This window comes from Manacus candei, unplaced genomic scaffold (assembly GCF_025592945.1).
Source record: "Manacus candei isolate 608988 ecotype Guabito, Panama unplaced genomic scaffold, ASM2559294v1 h1tg000045l, whole genome shotgun sequence".
Classification (NCBI taxonomy): Eukaryota; Metazoa; Chordata; class Aves; order Passeriformes; family Pipridae; genus Manacus; species Manacus candei.
The window spans coordinates 868,630-890,689 of NW_026138093.1; the positions used below are offsets into that span (position 1 = coordinate 868,630).

Here is a 22,060-nt window from a genome sequence, read left to right on the forward strand (position 1 = left end):
CCTTTTATGGAATTTCCCCACTCTGAGCATCCTCATACCCTTTTATGGAATTCCCCACTCTGAGGGAAGGATTGACCATTCCTTTTATGGAATTCCCTGCTCTGAGGGAAGGATTGACCATTCCTGCCTGAACTGGAGAATATATAAACCTGGAGTTTCAGAGCTTTTCTACCACTCGTGGGATCCAGAGGAGAGGAAGACTGCAGCTCATCGCTCTCAACCAGACTGAGACCACCACCCTCAACTGGACTGCAATCACCACTTTTGACCAGACTGCAACAGCTCTCCCACCAGCAGGTTTTTTCCCTTCTCCCTTTACTTTGGACTCAAGGGGGGGGTGGGGGGACAGGAACACAGTGGGCTGTACTGGGGGCACTGGGCTGTACTGGGAGGGCACTGGGTGGGGGGCTCAGGTGTCCCAGGACAAGGTGGCCCAGCTCCAGGAGAGATTTGGGGAGCAGTGAGGAGGTACTGGTCTGTACTGGTCTGTACTGGTTTGTGCTGGTTTGTACCCTCAATCCCCAAAGCCCCTCCCCAGCTCCCCCAGGACCCTCCCGGACCCCAAAGCCCCCCAGGCCGCCCCAGGCCCCTGACTTGGTCCTGCTGCCCCTTGAGCATCTGCAGCTCCTGCAGAACCAGGGACCTGTGTGAGGAAGAGTGTGTCAGCAGGAGCAGGGAAGGGATTGTTGGGCTGGACTGAGCGCTGGTGAGGCCACCCCTGGAGTGCTGTGTCCAGCTCTGGGCCCCTGAGTTGAGGAAGGCCCTGGAGGGGCTGGAGCAGGAGCAGAGAAGAGCAGCGAGGCTGGGGAAGGGAGTGGAGCACAAGTGGTGTGAGGAGAGGCTGAGGGAGCTGGGGGTGTTGAGGCTGGAGAAGAGGAGGCTCAGGGGAGACCTCCTGACTGTCTGCAAGTCCCTGCCAGGAGGTTGGAGCCAGGTGGGGGTGGGGCTGTTCTGCCAGGAAGCAGCAGTAGGACAAGAGGGCTGGGTCTGGACCTGTGCCAGGGGAGGTTTAGGTTGGATATTGGGAAGGAATTTTGTACAGAGAGAAGTGAAAAGAGCGGGTGGGTCACCCCCAAAGGGAGCTGGGGGGAGCAGGGGTTTGGGGGCCTGATGGGAAAGGGGTGGGAGGGGGGGGCTGAGGGGAGTGGGGACAGCGGGAGCGGGGTTGCCGTGGGGGAGCCTCGGTGTCCCCATGCCTTGATCCCTGGAGAGCAAGGGAGGCTGGAGATAGGGAGGAGCTTCGAGAGCCCTGAGAGCCTGGAGAGGGGGGGCACGGAGAAGGGGAAACCTGGACAGTGGGGACCCCTGGGATCCCCTAGGACAACAAAATGGAGAACCTGGAGAGGGGGAATTTCTGGGAATGCAGCATCCCGAAGGCGAGAATCAGAGGAGAAGAGAGCCTTGAGACCCCCAACACTCCCAGCATCTCTAGGTAGAACCCCCAGCATCCCAGACAGGGGAGACTCTCTGAACCCTAGAGGGGGGAAACCAGAGAAGGGGAAATCTTAGGAGAATGTTTTTGGGCTAATCTTCATATTTAGGATTATTTTTTAGGTGAATCTCAACTTTTTTCAGTTTGGGGGGGCCGGAGTCTTCTCACTATTGCTTTTGCCTGATCTCGATGATTTGGGGTTTTCTGGGCTGAATCGTGGTGTTTTGGAGGTTTTTATGGACACAGGATGTCCGGTGACTTCTAGAGATGGACTTGGGCAGGAGGAACCCCCAAGCCAACGCGCTCAGCCCTTGTTTTCCCCCCCATCAGGATTTGTCCTTCCCAAAGCTTGGGCGGATGGAGGAGGAGGCTGCGAGGAAGAGGAAGATGCCTTGGGCCCCCCAGGCAGGTGAGGAGGAAGTCAGTGTCCCTTTGGGCGGGTGTTGTGCTGGCTCTGTCAGCCCAGCATGGCCCCGGCTGCAGGACAACCCCGCTGGCGCCGCCGTCCTGCCGGGGCCGGAGTTGGGGGGATGTCCTTGGCCTTCCCTGTGGACCGGAGGCAAATCCCCTGCCTGTCCTTCTTGCTTCCTGCCCCAGGCCCCGAGCTGAGGAGGGAGAGCCCGGAGGACAAATCCCCCCGTGAGACCCTGGTGGGAGAGGCCGTTTTGAAGGGCTCCCCGGCGCAGGAAGGCAGCGGGGAGGAAAAGGGCCGGAGATCCCCCCGCAGGAGGGGCTCCAAAGCCAGCCCAGGGTGCTCTGAGGAGGAAAGAGCCAGCCTGTGCCAGGAAGGCGGCCGGAGCTTGAGGGGGAGCTCTGAGCTGGTGGTCCCTGACCAGCCTCCGAGCAGGGAGAAACCCTTCCAGTGCTTGGAATGTGGGAAGAGCTTTAGGTGGATCACCAGCCTACTTACCCACCAGCACATCCCCACTGGGGAACGTCCTTACACGTGTGGGGAATGTGGGAAGAACTTCAGTGACAGCTCCAACCTTCTAAAACACCAGCACATCCACACTGGGGAACGTCCTTACACGTGTGGGGAATGTGGAAAGAGCTTCAGACAGAGCTCCCATCTGATCCGACACCAGCGCATCCACACTGGGGAACGGCCATACACATGTGGGGAATGCGGGAAGAGGTTTCAGACCAGCTCCAATCTCCTTGTGCACCAGCGGACGCACACGGATGAGAGGCCCTTCCGCTGCACTGACTGCGGGAAGGGTTTCAGTCAGAACTCCACCCTCATCACCCACCGGCGCATCCACACCGGGGAGAGGCCCTACAAGTGTGGGGAGTGTGGGAAGAGCTTCACCCACAGCTCTAACTTTACCAGACACCAACGGACCCACCAGTAAGAGAAGCCCTACCAGTGCCCCGACTGCGGGAAGAGCTTCAGCCGCTGCTTCCACCCCGAATGAACCCCCTGATGCTGAGGCAACCCCTGGAGTCCAGTGACTGTCACTCCATCCCTTTCCACCACAAAGGGCCAGTCCCCTTTCACAGGAGCACGTTCTTCCAACAGAACCCTTCTTGGGGCTGTGGAGATTCCTGCCTTGGCCGGGGAGACCTTCCAGGTCTCTCCTGGAGGTTGAGAGCAGAGATCTCCCAATGAGCGTTGGTCTGGGGGAGTTCCATCCATCTCTAATTAAGAATTATTGCTTTTGTGCCAGCTTGAGTAGATTTGCTTCAACAATTGCTTTAGTGTAGAGCACTGTCCTATCTTATCCTGTACTCCTGGTAGTTTCAGTATGTATACTGTGCAGTAAATAATTCTAAAGAAGATCTTTTGTCTTATCATTTGTAACCCTAAATAATTCATTTCTATCAATAAATCTGATTTTCCATCATTAAAACTTGGGAAACAAAAGTGGTTCAGTCACACCTCTGTAATTCCTCTAAACTGAAACTGTTGTCATAACCCAAGGCTGAGATTGGATCCAGCAGCCCCCAGCACCCCACAGAAAGTTTGGAGCTCAGGGGGGCCAGTCCCCTTTGCCAATCCCCCCGTGCCCAAAGACCCTCATGGGATCATTGGACTACCACCCCTTTTCCACCCTTCTCCCTGTTCCTCCCACTCTTCCGTGGTCCCCTCAATCCACAACCCACCTAGGATCACTTTTTGGGTCCCAACCTCTACTTTTTTCCTCCTTTCCCACCCCTTCCGCATCATCCCTACACTCCCCAGCCCCCTCATGCTCAGTTTGGGGGTCCCACCCTCCCCTTTCCCAACTCTTCTGTCCTCTCCCACCCATTTCCCATCATCCCCCAAACCTCAGTGCCCCTCCCTCCTCCAGTTTTGGGGGGTCCCACTCCCCTCCCACTCAGTTTGGGGTCCCACCACCCCTTTATCCCCTCTGACCCCCCTTTTCCCACTGACCTCCCCCTTCCCACCCCCCGCTCACCCGAGAGCTCCTCGCCCACAGCCGGGGGGGCTCCCAGCACCACCAGTGCCCAGAGAAGTCCCCCAAGGAAAGGGGTTGGAGGGGGTCCTGGCTGGGCTTTGAGTATGTTTGGGGGTTCTTGAGGTGCTTTGGGGAAGTGCAGGGGGGTTCCCAGCACCTTTTGGGATGAGCTGGGTGCCCATTGAGGGGCAGGTGCCCTCCTAAACCCCTCCAGAGCGGGATGACACGGAGAAACACAGGGGGGTCTCCATTCCCGATCCATCCCAGGGCCAGTTCTGCCTCCCCAGACTCAGCTCCAACCCTTGGGATTCCCCCACGCCATTTCCCCACTGCCCCCCAATAACCGGGACTGGGAAGAACTGGGAAGCTTTACTGGCATCACTGGGAGCAGCTGGGTGGTGTCAGAATAAAAGCAGGGATGGTGGGACACACGACCCCCCAAAATCCTCACAGGGACAGGAGGGGTCCAAGCTGGGCCCGAGGCCCCGGGGAGGGGCTGCGGCCGCCGCCGGCTCAGGAGCTCTGTGGGGAGAGAAAAGGGGGTGACAGCGGGGTGGGGGGTCCCCGGGGGGGCACAGACGCTCGGGGGGGACACACGACCCCCTGGGACCCCACTCACCTTCTGGCGCAGGTAGAAGCCGAGCCCCAGCGCCAGGGAGACGAAGGCCAAGAGGAAGCCCCCGGCCCCTCCTTGGCAGCAATTGCTCAGGCTGATGGAGCCCGGCAGGGCCGGGGCCGCCGGCGGTGTCCGATCCCGGTAGGAAGCGGGGAGGGCCCGGCGGGGTCTGAGAGAAATAAATCAAGGTAGATCTCTTTCTTTTACCCCCTCAGCAGTGACCATCAAGAGCTTTCCCTGCTTCACAGCAGAAGCTCCACACAGAGTTCAAGAAAGTCTTTGGAAGAATCTGCTCTAGGAAAGTTGGCCTTGGGCTTTTATGCTTTGTCACTGATGGATCTCAGTCACATATTCCCAGGCCAGTGAGCAGCTGATCTGTCAAACTCTGCTTCCAAAAGCAGGATGTGTGTTGGAAGGTTGGGGAACCAGGCTGGGTTTGGCACAATTCAACACTAAATCAACCCTTTGGCACCAGCAGTAACTCCCCACAGAGAGCTTGCAGTGCCTGCATTCTCCCATCAGATTCTTTTCCAGGTAGAACATCCTGATACAAGGGGTCTGTTACTACCCACCCCAGAAAGGGGGAGGTAACCCAGGTTCTTATTAATAAATCCCTTGGGATGGATTAGAGTGAAATGAAACTAAATAATCGGTGTTTGAAAACATATATGTAGGGTTTAATTTAGAACAATTTCATTTCAAAGGTAAACAGTTATGTTGCCATTTTGGGTGTTATCATCTCTATCTCTCATCTACAGCAATATGGCATAAAGGTAACCTTTAGGGAAAATGCATAAGGGAGAGAAAGAAAGACAGGATAAGGGTGAGGGAGAGTAAGGGAAAGCAAAGCTGAGAGTGGAAAGATGTCTATAGTCACTGCCCACGGGGTCCAGAGATGGAACTTGAGAGTTGCAGCTTCCATGTCTGTCAGTTGAAGTGGTGGCCTTGATCCACTGGGGGTGGGGGAAGGAAGCCCCCACACTCCAAGAAGTGATGAGTTATTATATCCATGGACAGTGTCCCGGGCCATGCCACGAACCCCCAACATCTCCTGGGCCTGTGCAGAGTTCCCGTGAGGGGCCTGGAAAAGGGTTTTTCCTGCCTTTCAGGATTGGCAGAGGGGGAATGGGCTTTGATGGGCCATCAGAGGTCTAATGCAAAAGTCCTGCAGAAACCTGCAAGAGTCCCTTGGCAATCCTAGAATGCATAAATCATTAGGTGTTTCGGTCTCTGACAGGTACACAAAGTGTTTCCCCATCCCTCTGCATCATCCACCAAGTGCACCCAAGTCCTTGAGCAGAAACAATCCCATGGGTGGGTTTGCCTTTGCTTGAGGCAGGACTCAACCAAACTATGGAATATGTCCTCCCTAACATATTCCTCATATAGACCACAGGGGTTTTATCCCCTTCAATGGTACGCAGAGGTTCTTTTTGGGCAGGACCAGTTAGTAGAGTTAACTAACAAGGTTTGTGTGATGCCTTAAAGCTTTCTGGATATTTTTTATTTTAGATTTTCAAAGTAGTTGTGTAGTAAATGTAGATGTTAATGTAGCTGTATTATATTCCACCCTTTAGCATAGTAGTTTACACAGACCTAACCTTATTACCCCATTTGATATCAAACTTTCTAAATTCCTTTAGCCTGTTTAGACTTCTTTGCAAGGTAGAATTGTAGAAAAACACCTCTATTGAACAACATCACAACCTAGACCTGGACAACAAGATCCCACAAGAGACAAAGCAACCTTCAAGCCCAGAACTTTGGAGGTGCTCCAAGGACTGTACGTGCTGTGAAGAAGATAAAGATGAGGAAGAAGGGGTCCCAAAGCCCACAAACCCAATTCCCCAAGGGGTGTGTCAGGAGGCAGAACTGGGCAGAACCGGGAGGTGGAGAGTTCTGGTATTGGATGGACCATCTTCTAAAACTGTAGAACCATTGCCTGTGTGTTCCCCTGGGCCTGTGGGCCTGATTAAAGGACCTGCTCTTTTGAGCTGATCTCAGACACTCAATTGGCCTGGAGTTTTATCTCTTGAGCTTACAGGATTAACTAACTAGGTGGCTTTTGCTAAATGCACATCCCAAGGTTTGAAGGTCCCACTGCCCATTGCTTTCAAGGTGGTTTTGAACAGTCCACTCTTCCACTCAACTTTCCCAGAGGCTGGTGCCTGACAGGGAATATGATCCATCCACTCCATGCCGAGCTCTCTGGTCCAGGTGTGCACAAGGTTGTTTTGGAAAAGAGTCCTGCTGTCCAACTCCAGTGTTTCTGGAGGGTCGTGTCTCCACAGGACTTGCTTTTCCAGGCCCAGGATGGTGTTCTGGGTAGTGCTGGGAGGCACAGGGTGTGTCTCCTGCCATCCAGGGGTTGTGTCCACCATGGTCAGCACGTAGAGCTTGCCTTGGTGGGTTTGGGGAGTGTGCTGGGATCAATCTGCCAGGCCTGCCCACATCTCTATTTCAGCCATCATCCCCCACCCCACAGGGGCTTTACCCTCTTGGCCTCTTTGATGGCAGCACATTTGTGAGGAGCAGTCAATCCCTTCCTACTAGAGAAGTCCATTCCCCTTTCATCCAGGCAGGTTCTTCTAACACAGCCCTTCTTGGGGTAGATGTGTGGAGATTCCTGCCTTGGGTGGGGACGCCCTCCAAGGACACTCCTCAAGGCTGAGCAAAAGAAATCTCCCCATGACCGTTGGTCTGGGTGAGTTCCATCAGATCTCTACGTAATAATTATTTCTTTTGGCTAACTTTAATAGAATTGTTTCAATAATTGCTTCAGTATAGTGCACTATCCTATCTTATACTGTACTACTAGTAATTATACTATTAAGATCTTTTGTCTGATCATTAGTAAGAATAAATGATTCATTTTATAGAAATATTCTCATTTTGCTAGTCATTAAAACCTGTGGGAAAAAAGTGGTTCAATCCCACTTCTGTAATTCCTTACATTTAATTTGTTAACAAAATCTGAGGCAAAGATTGGATCCTTTATTCCCTGAGGCTCCACAGTGCAACAACGGCTCCTTGATTCCAAGAGGTTGCAATGTTTCCCAGCGTTGTTGGGCTCCAAAAGGCCCTGCAGTGTGACAATGGCCCACTGAGTCTGTCATTTTCCCCACTGTCACAATGGACCCTCGATTCCATGAGGTTCCACAGTGTCACAATGGACCCTTGATTCCATGAGATTCCGCAATGTCCTGTTTGTTCCCCTTGGTTCCAAAAGGTTCTGGGATGTCACAATGGCCCCTGGATTCCCTGACATTCCACAAAGTCCCAGGGTCCTTTTGATTCCATGAGGTTCCACAGTGTCCCATGTTCCCTTTGGTTCCAGGAGGCCCCAGTGTATTCCAATGGCCCCTGGATTCCAGGAGATTCCACAGTGTCCTGGGGCTCCCTTGTCTCCCTGAGTTTTGGCAGTGTCCCAGGGTCCCTTTGTTCCCAGGAGGTTCCTTTGTTTCCATCAGGCCCTGCCACGTCCCAGACTCCCTTTGGTTCCATGAGGTGCTGCAGGGTCACAATGTCCCCTTTATTCCATGAGGTTCCGCCATGTCCCAGGGTTCCTTTGGTTCCATGGGGTTCCACAGGGCCAAAACTCCCTGCTTCTTATCCTTCCAACATTTGTGGGCCCATTCTATCCCTGCCTGGGATGGAGCACCATTGTGTTTGTGCAGGAATGGATCCATGGCCATCCTGCCACTGCACCAATTGAATGCTGCACAAACGTCACTGCAGGCCCGACCCTGGATGCAGGAACAGTCTGGGAACTCCAGGCCTGCTCCCATTCAGCAGAGCCAGTCGGGGTCCCAAAGAGCACAAGTGATTGACTGCAACCCCTGCAGTTCTCTGACATTGCTGGGGACAAATGCATGAACTGCCAGGAGCTCTGCAGAGCCCTGACAGTGCCACTGCAATCCCAAGTTGCATTGCCCGGGGCAACCCTCAGCACAGCCAAGGCCACAACCCTTCCTGAAAGGTGTCCCTTCTGGGCAGGGCCAGGGGGACAAACCCCTCCATCTGTCCCTGCACATGTTGTGTCCAAGTCTCATCCCCCACTTAGGGACAAAGTCAGGCTACATTGGGTGTTTAACTTTGCATTTGCTTCACTCTTTTGTGCTTCCAACACACACACCCCAGTCTGGGCTGAGTCTGGCCCCCCAAAGAACACAAGACCTGACTATTTGTGGCTCCTGCTGCAGTGGCTGGAACTTGGGCCACAATCTGTGCCAGGAGCAGAGAGGTCCCTCCCCACAGAAACTTCTTGGCAATGGAGTTCTTAAGAAAATGGGACAGGTTGTGGGGATCAGTGTCAGGGCATGGCCTGGGAAGTGTCTTGAGCATCCTCCTGTTTACCATGACCAGTTTTTTCAGCCTCTTTTCTCTCTGTTTTCTCATACCTGTTCCTTCACAAACCACCGTGGTCTCACCATTTCCCTTCCTTTGGTTCTTCCCTAGGGATCCCATGACAAGTCTTGCACAGTCCCCAAATGTGCTTTCTTGGTGCCCATCATAAGTATCACACCCCAAACAGAATCCCCCATCTTCAACTGGCAAGGTCATCCTTGGAGGCTCTGCCATTGACCCAATTGGTGAAACTCTCACACAGAGATGTTGGAACTTTATTTGAATTGATTTTTTACCTTTTGGGTTTACAATGGCTTCTCCAAAAACACGGTAATTCCTGTCCTAGCAACAGAAATTCTTTGGAGAAGGAGCTTGGGACTCAAAGAATCACAGAATGATTTGGCTTGGAAGGGAGATAAAAGCTCATGTGGTCCAAGTCCCTGGACATGGAGAGTGACATCTTCACTAATTGAGGCTGCTCAAAGTTCCTGACCTTGGACAAATCCAGGGAGGGGACATCCTCTTCTGTTGCAGTCCTTGCAACATTGGTAACTATTGCTTCATTTTATCCAATAAAGCTCCTCCATTTCAGTTCAAAGCCATTGCCCCATGTTCTGACAATACAGACCTTGGTAAAACATATCCCTGTGACTATCTTAGACCATGTTTTCATCTGCAGACACCTTGGAGAGTGCTCAGAGATGTCCCACGAAGGGGTTTGGAGGTCTCAAATATATGACCGCTCTACAGGGGCGAAGGAGTGTTAGGTTCAGTGGTGTGCAGGCAGAGGACAGCAGAGAAGAACCCTGGGAGTGCTCAAAGAATCGCTTCAGAGAGGGAGGATGCTTTTGTTGTAGCACAAAACAGCATGAGAAAGAAAGAATTAATGCCAAGTGCAGCTGGGGAGGTCCTGAGTGGACATGAGGAAAAAGGAATTTCACACCATGGAAAACACTGGGTTGGAACATGTCACCCAGAAGGAGTCTGGATGAGCCCAAGGCTTTGTGTGTGCAGGAAGAGCCAGGGAGGATGCAGAGATGTCAGTGCAGGAAGGTGCCAGCCAGGTGGGGCAGTCGGGGGGATGACGACAGCCTGCAGGGAAAGGGGCAGGGCATGGACACCGTAGGACAGCCTGGGCTGGAGAGGAGACAGGCATGGGGAGAAGCTGAAAGGCCCTGACACAGCCACCTTCTGCAGGCCTTTGGCCAGGGCTGCTGTCTGTGCCCCTGATGCCAGGAGGAGGGGAGTGCCCCTTGCAGCCCTGGGGCCTCATGGCCTCCTTGTCCCTGCTCAGCAGCCTGGCAGGTGCCACCCCATGGTCCTGTCCTTGGCATTGCACATCCCACATCCCAGTACCCCAGGAAGAGCCCAGAGGAATGAGGCAGGGACAGGATCTGCCTTCCCAGGGGCTGGGGACAGGGCTTGGCCCGTTGGATTAAGGAAACAAGTCAAGGTTTGTTCAGCATCAGAGCCACCTTTGCCTTGCTTGTCCATCCTTGTCATCACTGTCTGCAGTTTTCTGCTCTAACTGGAACCTGGGGACACGTTCTCAGTTGTGTCCTTCAGTGAGACTCATTAGCACTAAAGGAAACTTCAGTGTTTCAATCTCGCTTTGACTTCTTGAGAAGTTGTTTGAACTTCCTCTCAGGGACTGAGTCTCATGTAAACAACATCAATGTCCCCTGAGGGTCATGAAGTGCCTGGGGCTGTTGCTGTGCTGCTGAGCTGGGCCGGGCTCCTGGCACACAGGGAGCTCCTGGCAAGCAAGAAGAGCTTCAAAGAGACAGCTCTGCTGCTGAGCAGCTCCTCTGCACAGCCCAGCAGGGCTGAGGGCACTGCCTGCAGCACCAAGGGCAGGGGAGTGAGACAGAGAGAAGTTAAAGGCTGTCAGACATAGAATGATGCTGAGACCTCACTGGGGGAGAATTTTAACAGACCTTGGCACAGGAAGTCTGTTCATGCAGGGCAATGGGACTGCAGCTTTGGGAGGCATCTGGGAAAGCTGGCACTGCCCACCAACTACAGATTCTCTAAGTGCAACTCTGAGAGCATCTGGAGTGCAGAGGAGGAGGACATGCTCAGAGCTTCAGCTCCCTCTCAGAATATTTCCAAGACAAAGATTTTTATAAGGTTAAAGAAATTTCCTGAGATTGTGTTTCCAGTTTCCTACTCTTGAGGAATGGGAGGAACAAATCATTAAGAAAGTATTAATTTTGACAAGTCCCTGAGACATCTGAACTGTGAGTGCTCAGTAGGTCTATCTGAGCTTCCTAATGTGCTTTCAGCCACTGCTCTGCCTGTGGGCAGCACCAGCATCACCTCTGCTAGACCCATCAGGACTAGTCTGAGATGTCTTTTTTGCACCTGCAATAGGAATATGACCCCTACCAGTGCAGCCTGTAGTGCTGGGGAAGGAGCTGAGTCTGCTTAAATCAAATGCCATCATAAGGACACTTGGCTTTCTCCCTGAGGTTTCCTTCCAAGCTCTGAATTCCCCTGCAGGTTGGAAACCTGTCCCTAAACATCTCCTTGTTATGTGAAACCCCTGTACAGAAGCACAGTGATGCTAAACCAGTGAAAATGCTGTTGAGTAGGGACCCAGCACTGGAGCTGAAGGAAGATCTCCTAGGAAATCAAAAGGCTGTCTGTGTGTGACATGGGGAGTGTCTGTAGAATAAAGCTTTGACTTTGTTTAGATAAGTCCATACTAACTGGCCTCTTACTGTCTTCTCTGTGTTGGAAACAAACACCCAGAGGCAGCAAATGTCCAACAGCAGCTCCATGTCCCAGTTCCTCCTCCTGGCATTCGCAGACAGGCGGGAGCTGCAGCTCCTGCACTTCTGGCTCTTCCTGGCCATCTCCCTGGCTGCCCTCCTGGCCAACGGCCTCATCCTCAGCGCCGTAGCCTGTGACCACCACCTGCACACCCCCATGGGCTTCTTCCTGCTCCACCTCTCCCTCACAGACCTGGGCTGCATCTGCACCACTGTCCCCAAAGCCATGCACAATTCCCTCTGGGACACCACAACCATCTCCTACAAGGGATGTGCTGCACAGGCCTTTTTCTTTCTGTTCTTCATGTCAGCAGAGTTTTCCCTCCTCACCATCATGTGCTACGACCGCTACGTTGCCATCTGCAAACCCCTGCACTACGGGACCCTCCTGGGCAGCAGAGCTTGTGCCCACATGGCAGCAACTGCCTGGGCCGCTGGGTTTCTCATTGCTCTGCTGCACACAGCCAATACATTTTCCCTGCCCCTGTGCCAGGGCAATGCCCTGGGTCAGTTCTTCTGTGAAATCCCACACATCCTCAAGCTCTCCTGCTCACACTCAGGCTACCGCAGGGAAATTGGGCTCACTGTGGTTACTGCCTTTTTAGTGTTTGGTTGTTTTGTTTTCAATGTTTTCTCCTATGTGCAGATCTTCAGGGCTGTGCTGAGGATCCCCTCTGAGCAGGGACGGCACAAAGCCTTTTCCACTTGCCTCCCTCTCTTGGTCGTGGTCTCACTGTTTGTCAGCACTGACTTGTTTACTTACTTGAAGCCCACCTCAATCTCCTCCCCATCCTTTGATCTGTTGGTGTCAGTTCTATACTCTGTGGTTCCTCCAGCATTGAACCCCCTCATCTACAGCCTGAGGAACCAGGAGCTCAAGGACACACTGAAGAAAATGATGACTGGATGTTTTTCAGAAGCAAAAATATTTCTGTTTTCTGCTCCATAACATTCAGAATGGATGGTCCAGCCTTCCTTCTCAGGTTTCTTATGGCAATAATTTATGGGAGCTGTTCTCTTTTTTCTTGCAATATTGTTTTCCACAAAAGAAAATGTTATTCTTCCTGCCCTTTCTAAATCATTGTCTACTACTGAATTTGATTCTGATACTGTCTAAATGAGGAATTGTAATTTATGCATTTAAAAAAAACTAATTTTCTTGCAGAAACTTTTTTGGATGAAATCCTTCCTCTGGTACCTTTGAAGTAGCAGGGACTGTCCCTGTGTGCAGATGCAGAAAGAAAAGGAGTTCCAGCACAGCAGCACTGCCAGGGAGCACCAGAACTTATTCTGAGCTGCTCTCTTTCTACTTCCATGCACTCCTTCTGCACCCATGTGTAAGACCTGAGTGTTTTGATGTTTGGGGTGTAGAGATGTAACAAGAACTAATAGTTTTTGCAACAAAACGTGTAATAGAAAATTACTGTGTGCAATTTAGAGAAATCGACCAAGCACGGTGAGAGAACAATGAAGAAGGGAGCTAAAGCAGCAGGTGTATCTATAACCAGGAATACTTTCTCAAAGAAGTTCATATGGCAGTCACTTGGAATTCTGGGGACTCCAAACAGAGAAGACCACCAAAGACGCTCAATGAAGCCCCTCAGAGACCTTACAAGGATATGTATATATCTTAATAAATTTTGGGAGCTGCAGGTCTGGTGTGTGTGTGAATGCCATGAATATGTAACAGGAATGCAGGGAACAAAAACTGGATAACCATGTAATGCTGACATAGCAGCAGGAGTGAAGATACCTCTGTGTTCACTTTGGTGAACTGATTCCCAGGGCACCCGGTTTGCTGAAATCATGCAGTGTGTTGTAATAGAAATGCCTGCCTATTAAAACTGACAAATTGAGTCTTCGAGGTTTCTTTAAGAGCTAGTTTTAGGCAACAACGGTGCTTCATGGCCCCTCACAGCCCCTTACAGCCCCTCACCGCCCCTCATGGTCCCTCACAGGCTCTCACAGCCCCTCATGGTCCCTTACAGCCCCTCACAACCCCTCACAGCCCCTCATAGCTCTCACAGCCCTTCACAGCCCCTCATGGCCCCTCACAGCCCCTCGTGGCCCTTTACAGCCCCTCACAGCACCAGATGTGGGGATTCTCCCAAAGGAGAAGGGATCGGGGCCTGCTTGTCCTCCTTTTAGTTGGGTCATTTTATAGCAATGAGTAAAGAAAGGTTGAAATGAAACAGTTTGCACCATTTCCCTCTGCTTTAATTTGGGGGGGCTGAAGCTCCCTGCTGACGGTGGCCTGAGTGTGACCATCAGTGCAGCCCCCCAGCCCCCTTTGTTCCCCCCCATCATTCCTGGTTCCAAAGCCCCCCGGCTCTGGAGGAGGCAGAGCTGCAGCGCCCTGGGCTCCGTCCCCGGCCCAGCCGGGGCTCTCGGGCAGGAGCAGCAGCAGCGCAGCCCCTTCCCACCTCCTCTTGCCTTGGCTTTGCCTGGGAAACCAGAAGCCTCTGGAAATCAGCACAGCCACTGCAACAAGAGCCAGGCCTAAAAGAGTTAACTGAGATATCTTGGCCTGCTAAGAAATCCCAATACCTGTGTTGCTGGAAGAACATTTCAGGAGCACTGGTTAATACCATGTTCTGTTCTGCTCACTGGACCAAAGGCCTTATTATAGAAAGGAGTAGTACACACATGGTAATAAATTAGGTAAACTAGACATTTGAATAAGATATAGAAGGCCCAAAGCCAGGGTTTTGCAAGTTTGAAGAATTCAGGTCACCTGACAAAGAAAATTGAAGAGGTCAAATCAAGGAAGATATCCATGGTGACCACCAGAGGGATGAAGGCTTGAGGAGAAGACCCCGGAGTAGAAGACTGTGCATGCCTGGAAAGACTCCACCCAGAAACCAGCCTACTTATTAATATGTATGTTAAATGGTTTAACCATGTATCTAAAGTGTATAAAATGGCTTCCTTTTGCACATTCAGGTAGAGCAAGCTTGTCCAGCGCGAGCTGGCTTGCTCACAACGTTGAATAAACAAATACTTTCCAGCTTAAAGATACAAAATTCTCTGAGCAGTTAATCATATCGAGGTTTTTCAGCAGCAAAGAGGGTTAGGAGAGTTCCAGACTGCTCAGGCTGGGAAGGGGATAGGGCAAGTCCTCCTGCAGTCATTCTCAGGCATTGGAAGGACAAGGCAGGGATTGCAGAACCCCTGTGGGAGGGAATAGAAGGGGATGTTGTGTGCCCAGACTTTATCAAGGCCCTTGACATGGTCTCTTATGCTCTCCTTATGGCCAGACTGGTGAGAGCTGGACTGAAGAAGTGGAAGATGTGGTGGGTGGGAAGTTGGCTGAATGAAGAGTGTCAAATCAAATCCATGGTACAAAGTCCTCTTGGCAGCAACTTCCTGATGAAATCCCTCAGTGACCAGCCCTTGAACACCACTGTAGAACATCTTTATTATCTCTCTGTACATTGGGACAAAATGTGTTTTCAAGTCCTTTGTGAATGATGCCGAATTTCAGGGAGCCCTTGAGCAACCTGTCCTGGTTTAAAGACACATATTAGGGCAGAAACTCCAATAAAATGAATTCACCCCTCTTTTATTCCCCACCACTACAGGGAGACAAAATACAAGGAGGTATAAGTGAAAAAAATAACAGTTCAATGACAAGAAATATAACAGCAAAACCAGCAATACCAGCAGAACAGTTCAAAGCAACAGCAGAGCGAGAAATTGTCTCCTCTCTCTGCTCCTGCCCCAACTCCCTTTTGTAAACAGGTGAGAATAGGGATCAACAGGTGCCTCCCTTCCCCCTCTTCCCCCTGAATGAACAAAGAACAAAAAACAAAACCACGGGAAAGAGGCGGCAAAGCAAAATGTGGGAAACTCTCTGGTCTGAGATCAGTTGTGCTGCCCAAGAACACGCTGACTCCAGAGGTGTCCAAGCGGGGCAGAGCCGGCGACTCCGGTCCGTGCGGCGGCGGGGGGGAGGCAGCGGCTCTGCTTGATTCCATGGAGTTCTGGGCAGGCACAGTGGCCCCTTGGTTCCACGAGGTTCTGAGATGTCTCAGGGATACTTTTGTTTAAAAGACACCCCACATGTTACAATGGTCCCTTGGTTCCATGAGATTCCACAGTGTCCCTGCATTCCTTTGGTTCCATGAGGCCCTGCAGTGTCACGGTGCCACTTGATTCCATGACTTTACAAAGAATCAGAATGGCCCCTTGATTTAAGGCCAACTGCACATGGGGCTGCCTTGGGGGGAGTGTGGGCACCCAGACAAGGGAGTTGTCACTCCCCTGGACTCAGCCCTGGGGTCACCACATCTGGACTGGTCTGTCTGGGTGTGGGGCTTCTCATTCTGGAGGAATGAAGAAGAACTGGGAAGAGTCTAGAGTAGATCTGACAGGATGGAGCTTTTCTCCATATTGGAAATAGAATGAAATCTCCACAAAGAGTAGCATGGAAGGTTCAGACTGAAGGTGAGGAAAAAGAAATGTCACTCAGTGGGGACCCTTGTGCTGCAAGAGGTCACCCAGAGGGAGTCAGGATCAGCCCATGGCTTTGTGTTCCAGGGAACAGCCAGAGCTGGTGCAGAGACATCAGGGAGGGTCTAGAAATGCTGCTGGGAGGGGGTGGGAAAGCAGGAGGGGTGTGTGCAGCCTGCAAGGCCAGAGCAGCAGCAGGGCCAGGGCAGGACAGCCTGCAGGAGAGATGGCCAAGGGCTCTGGCAGGGCTGCAAGGCCCAAAGGCACCCAGGCCTTTGTCCCCTTGCCTCTGGCAGCTGCCTCTGCCACTCAGGCCACCACAAGCAACTTGCCTGGCAGGTTCTGCCCTTGGGTTCTGCCTCGCCCCTCCCTCAGCAGCCTGGCAGGGGTTGCCCAGTTTTGGGCCTTTGTTGTTCCTCCCCCTCCCATCCCAGTGCCCCCCAAACAGCCCTGAGCCAGCCGGGAGGGACAGGATCTGCTGGGCCAGGGCCTGGGGCTCAGGCCTTGGCCTTTGTGCTCCACAAAACCAAGGCAGGCTTTGCTCAGCATTGCAGGGGCCTGCCCAGAGCCTTTGTCTGCCTGCACTCCTGGCCTCCAAGGAGCTGCTCCAAGGAGTCCCTGGGGAGGCTTTGGCAGTGCCTGCCCTCAGTGGGGCCCAGCAATGCTTCAAGGCACTTGGACTTTGGCTTCTGACTTCTTCAGCAGCTGCTTCAATCTTCTCTCAGTACCTCAGGATCATGGGCTGGGCTGCAAACACACCCTGGGGCTCATTAAAATGCAGAAATCCCTCAGGATCTCTTTGTCTTCCTTTAATTGTCTTCAAGGCAATTTCAAAGCAAGTCTTCAAAGTTTGTATTTTTTTTTCTTTTAATTCAATGATGGCTATTTTTTAGTTCAGAGAAGAGGTGATAGAGGTGTTCTCCAAGTGATCTTGATGCTGAGTGTCACCTCAGGAGATCCACACTGACCCTGTATGATCAACCTTGCTCCTCACCCCCCAACCTCACCAGTTCTGACATGGCCCATCTTGGACTGACAGCTGATGCAACTCCAAACACACCGTAGGGCCCATTAAAACACTGAAAAACTAATTATTTCCCTTCCTTTAATTGTCTTGATGTCTTCAAGACATAAACAACCAATTAGAGTTGTTTTGTAGTTTAGCTAAAGAGGAAAATTTTAAAGTGGACGTCACGAAAAATATATATTTTTTATGAAAGAGAATGATTTACACAGAGCCTTGGGATGCAAGAGGGTCAGGGTGGAAAGGATTTGGATCCAAAGATAAGGGGGCAAAAGAGATTAGTAGCATTTAATTATTCACCAATTGAAAAATTATCAAGTGATTCAATAGCATTTGTTACAATTTTAAGAGTGACTGAATTATAGATTCACAACAACAACATTCCCACCACAGTCAATTCAGACCCACACCCAGGCAGAGATGTGTGGACACATCAAGAGCTGGGTGTGGAAAGGTCCCTCTCCCAAATTCTCCTTGTTGTCAGGGAAACACTCCCCCAAATCCCTTTGTGTTTCCCAACAGACAAGGGTCACAGCTGGAGGAGTGTTTGTTGAGAGGGATCAGAATTGTCCTGGGCATCACTGAGGGTCTTTGGAGTGTTGCAAACTGGAGGGTTCCCGAGCTGGGAGAGGCTGCCAGAGGTGTCCCACTGAGAGGGAGGTGCTGGGGAGCTGCCAGGGCCTCCCTCAGCCCAGCTGGTTGTGGGCTCCCAAGGGGACTGGCTTTAGTTATCTGCTGAATTTCCATCCTGGTGTCAGGAATGCCTGGAGTTTCCAAACTATTTGGGAATTGTATCCAAACTGTTCCATTTGGGTTACGATTAAGGTAGGGAATGTTCCAAGGTTTTCATGGGATGACTGATTATCCTGTGTTCCCCAGCTCTTACACCCATCCCAGTCAGCTGGATGGTTTGTTGACAATGTGTCCCGAGGGGCGGCACCTCCGATGCCATAGAAACCCCTCCCCTGGATTAGGAAACCTTTGGAATTCAGGAGCTGTTCCAGTGGAGCATGAACATGAACAGCAGTTTTCCCAAAGCCCAGCCCCAAGCAGAACAAAGCCAGGCCCATCAGTGTCAGAGCAAAGGTCCCCCATGGCTGTGTCCCTGTGGCCGCTGAGGCGGCAGCGCAGGCCCGAGGCGGTGCCGGGTCCCGGTGCAGCCGGGGCAGAGCGGCGGCTGCGCGAGCGGCAACCCCGGCGGTGAGTGCGGCAGCCCCGTGGGAGCGGCGGCTCCGGGCACAGACGCCGGCGGCAGCCGCTGTGGCTCCTGGAACCCAGTGGCCATTGGGACACTGCAGGGCCTGCTGGAATCCAGGGGCCGCTGGGACACTGGGGAGCCTCTTGGAGCCAAGGGAACCCTGGGATGTTCTGGAACATCCTGGAATCAAGGAGCCATTGTGACACTGCAGGGCCCCATGGAACCAAAGGAAGCCTGACAGTTTTTGAACCTCATAGAATCAAGGAACCATTTCTGGCAGGATGCTCTGCTCGGATAATACCTAAACAATGGTCAGAGAATTTAAACAATGCAAGGTCTCTGTGATGAGTTACTGCTGGTGGCAAGGTGCTGATTTTAATGTTGAATTATGCTAAACCCAAAATGGTTCATGAAACTTCAAACACACATCCTGCTTTTTGAAGCAGGATTTGACAGATAAGCTGCTCCCTGGCCTGCAAATATGTCTGGCAGTCAAACCCTTGATAACTATAAAAGCCCCATCCAACTGTCATGGGGTAGATTCTTCCACAGACTTCCTTGAAGTGTGTGGAGCTTCTGCCATGAAGGAGGGACAGCTCTTCATGGTCACTGCCCAGGGGTTAAGTGAAAGAGAGAGAACTACCCCCTGTCATTGTGGGAAGAGTTACCTCACTCTCTGCTTCAGGATTGTTTCTTTTTGCTGGCTTTGATCCAATTGCTTTAATATAATGACTTTGAGAGACTGCACTGTCCTATCTTACACTATACTGCTAGGAGGTTTTGGTTTTTATACTGTGCAGGAAATAATTCTGTTTAGTGTTTTTTGTCTGTTCACTTGTCTGATCAATTTTCTGTTCATTTGTCATAATAAACAATTCATTTTATAGAAATATTTCTGATTTGCCATCACTAAAACCTGCAGGACAAAGTGATTGAATCACACCTCTAGAATTTCTTCGGTTTAAACCAAAATCTGAGCCTGAGATTGGATCCATCCACAGCCAGGCTCCTCTCTGAGAAGGAATTTAGAAAGCAAGGGGGTCCTTTCTGCCCCTTGTAGCTCAACGAGACGGCTTCTGCCATCAACTTTGTCTAAGCCTTCCACCCCCCAGCCCCAAGCTGTGACACAGGGGCATGTCTTGTGCATGCAGTGCAAACATGGACTCCTGAGCTGGTCATTTGCTGTCCCTCCTTGGAGGGAAGAACAAGCCCAATGGCCTGGGGTGAGAGGCCAGTGCTGGGAGCGGCGCTGGCTGTGCCAGGGCACTGCTGGGTGCCCCCACCCTGAGCACTCCCACCCTTGTGCTGGTCACTGCTGTTTTCCTCTGCAGGGCGTTGTGTTGGGCACATCCTGGAGAGCAAAGTGGAAAGCAGATGGAAGCTTTGAGGCCCTGGCCTGAGGAGATGCCCCTGCAGGATGGCAGTGCTGCTGCAGAGGTCAGCTCTGTGCCAGCAGTGCCCGTGGCTGTCCCTGCCTGCAGTCCCTGGACAGTCCTGCAGCAGGACTGGGACCGACTGCCAGAGCACTGAGGCCTCCAACAACACAGGGCTCTGCAGGACAGTGTGGAAGGGAAGGGAGAGGAGGCCAGGCAGGAGAAGGGCTGCTGCTCCCTGACAGTGCTGCTCTGCTGGGACTCTTTTCTGGTCCAGCTCTTCTCCGACCCTGCAGCTGCAGAGAAGTCAGAGAGGAAAGATGTCAGGTAAATGAGTCAATGCAGAGTTCTTTATTTGGTTTAAGCACACAGTGAGTAAAATTCCCAATTTGTACAGCCTGTGGGTAAGGCTAGAAAGGCAAACACTGAATTGAAAATGGTGTTTATATCTATATAAATAGATATATATATCTTTATATATATCTTTATATATATAAAGATTTTTTGGTGTGAACAAATTCTCACAAAAATAACAGCCCTACCAGGAGTAAAAAACAAAGAAGATATGGTGGGCCTTTAATGAAGTACATAAAAGGATTGGCCTTTAATGAGGTACATAACATGCAGAAGAAGGAGAGTTTATTGCTTCTGAAAAACAGCCAGTTATCAGTTTCCTCAGGGCATCCTTGAGCTCCTGGTTCCTGAGGCTGTAGATGAGGGGGTTCAGTGTTGGAGACACCACTGAGTACATGAGTGATACAATAAGATCCAGGGACGGGGAGGAGATGGAGGGGGGCTTCAGGTGGGCAAAGAATAAGGTGCTGATAAACAGGGAGACCACAGCCAGGTGAGGGAGGCACGTGGAAAAGGCTTTGTGCCGTCCCTGCTGAGAGGGGATCCTCAGCACAGCCCTGAAGATCTGCACATAGGAGAAAACAAAGAAAACAAAACCACCAAATATTAGACAGGCACTAAACACAATAAGCCCAAGTTCCCTGAGGTAGCCTGAGTGTGAGCAGGAGAGCTTGAGGATGTGTGGGATTTCACAGAAGAACTGGCCCAGGGCATTGCCCTGGCACAGGGGCAGGGAAAATGTATTGGTTGTGTGCAGCAGAGTAGTGAGAAACCCAGTAGCCCAGGCAGCTGCTGCCATGTGGGCACAAGCTCTGCTGCCCAGGAGGGTCCCGTAGTGCAGGGGTTTGCAGATGGCAACGTAGCGGTCGTAGCACATGATGGTGAGGAGGGAAAACTCTGTTGAGATGAAGAAGGCAAAGAAAAAGAGCTGTGCAGCACAACCCATGTAGGAGATGGTTGTGGTGTCCCAGAGGGAATTGTGCATGGCTTTGGGGACAGTGGTGCAGATGCAGCCCAGGTCTGTGAGGGAGAGGTTGAGCAGGAAGAAGTACATGGGGGTGTGCAGGTGGTGGTCACAGGCTACGGCGCTGAGGATGAGGCCGTTGGCCAGGAGGGCAGCCAGGGAGATGGCCAGGAAGAGCCAGAAGTGCAGGAGCTGCAGCTCCCTCCTGTCTGCGACTGCCAGGAGGAGGAACTGGGGCATGGAGCTGCTGTTGGACATTTGCTGCCTCTGGTTATTGTTTTCTGTTGAGGAGAAAAAAGGCAGAACTGAATTAGGCCAGACTCAATCAGCAAAACATCTTGCATGTCTCATAGCAATTCAACATTCAGGGCCTATTTTGAGGAAGATCTCTCTGCATCCCTCTGCCCGAGCTCTGGGTTTTGCTGGCTGAAGGGGGCACTGAGAGCAGGGACCCTGGAATGGGCTGCTGAGGAATCCTTCTTGCTGTGCAGTGAGAGGCAACTTGGAGCACAGGGTGACCTCCAATTAAATGCACTTGTGATGTATCAAAGTGTTTCCAGAACTGCTGGTCACAGTTTGCCCAAGGGCAGAACAGAGGGAGGGGATTTGGGGGACTTTGTGCTCCAAGTGAAATCTTGTGAGTCCTGAGAGGCAAAGGGATGGTCTCTTGGTGCAGAGACGAGAGCTGGCCATCTTTGCTGTTCACAGCTCCCCCTGGCTGGCAGCTTGGAGCTGAAGGGGGATGGCCCTTAGGAATTCCCTGCAAAAATAAACAAGGCACTTCTTGGAGCAGAGGAATCCTGGTTCAAAGAGCACATTGACAGAATCCTTGCCTTTCCTCGGGATGCCTGATTAGGATCTCATTTTTCTCCTCTCAGACTGCCACACACAGGGATCATTGCAGCTCCCAAGTACAGTTGCCCAGGGCATTTCCATGGATTTAGCACTGAGGAGTTTTCTCCATGGGGATCCTGTGCAGCACAGAGATACTATGGCAGAGCTGTGCCCTTCTGGAGGGCACCTGCAGCCCTGCAGAACACCCAGGCAAACAGCTGAAGACCCTGAAGGTGCCTGGAGGGCACTTGGGAACTTGGCTCCCACAGACACATCCCCACAGCAGCACCCAA

The 22,060-nt window shown here is 51.8% G+C and overlaps 1 protein-coding gene and 1 pseudogene across 1 annotated transcript; one reads left to right on the plus strand and one right to left on the minus strand.

Annotated features, from left to right (window-relative positions):
- The window catches only part of LOC127474808 (uncharacterized), a 1,366,245-nt pseudogene that overhangs the window by 768,720 nt on the left and 575,465 nt on the right, over positions 1-22,060 (plus strand).
- LOC127474884 (olfactory receptor 14J1-like) lies at positions 20,120-21,191 on the minus strand. Its single transcript, XM_051796205.1, has one exon. The coding sequence runs from the start codon at positions 21,189-21,191 to the stop codon at positions 20,220-20,222; it is 972 nt and encodes a 323-aa protein (XP_051652165.1). The 3' UTR covers positions 20,120-20,219.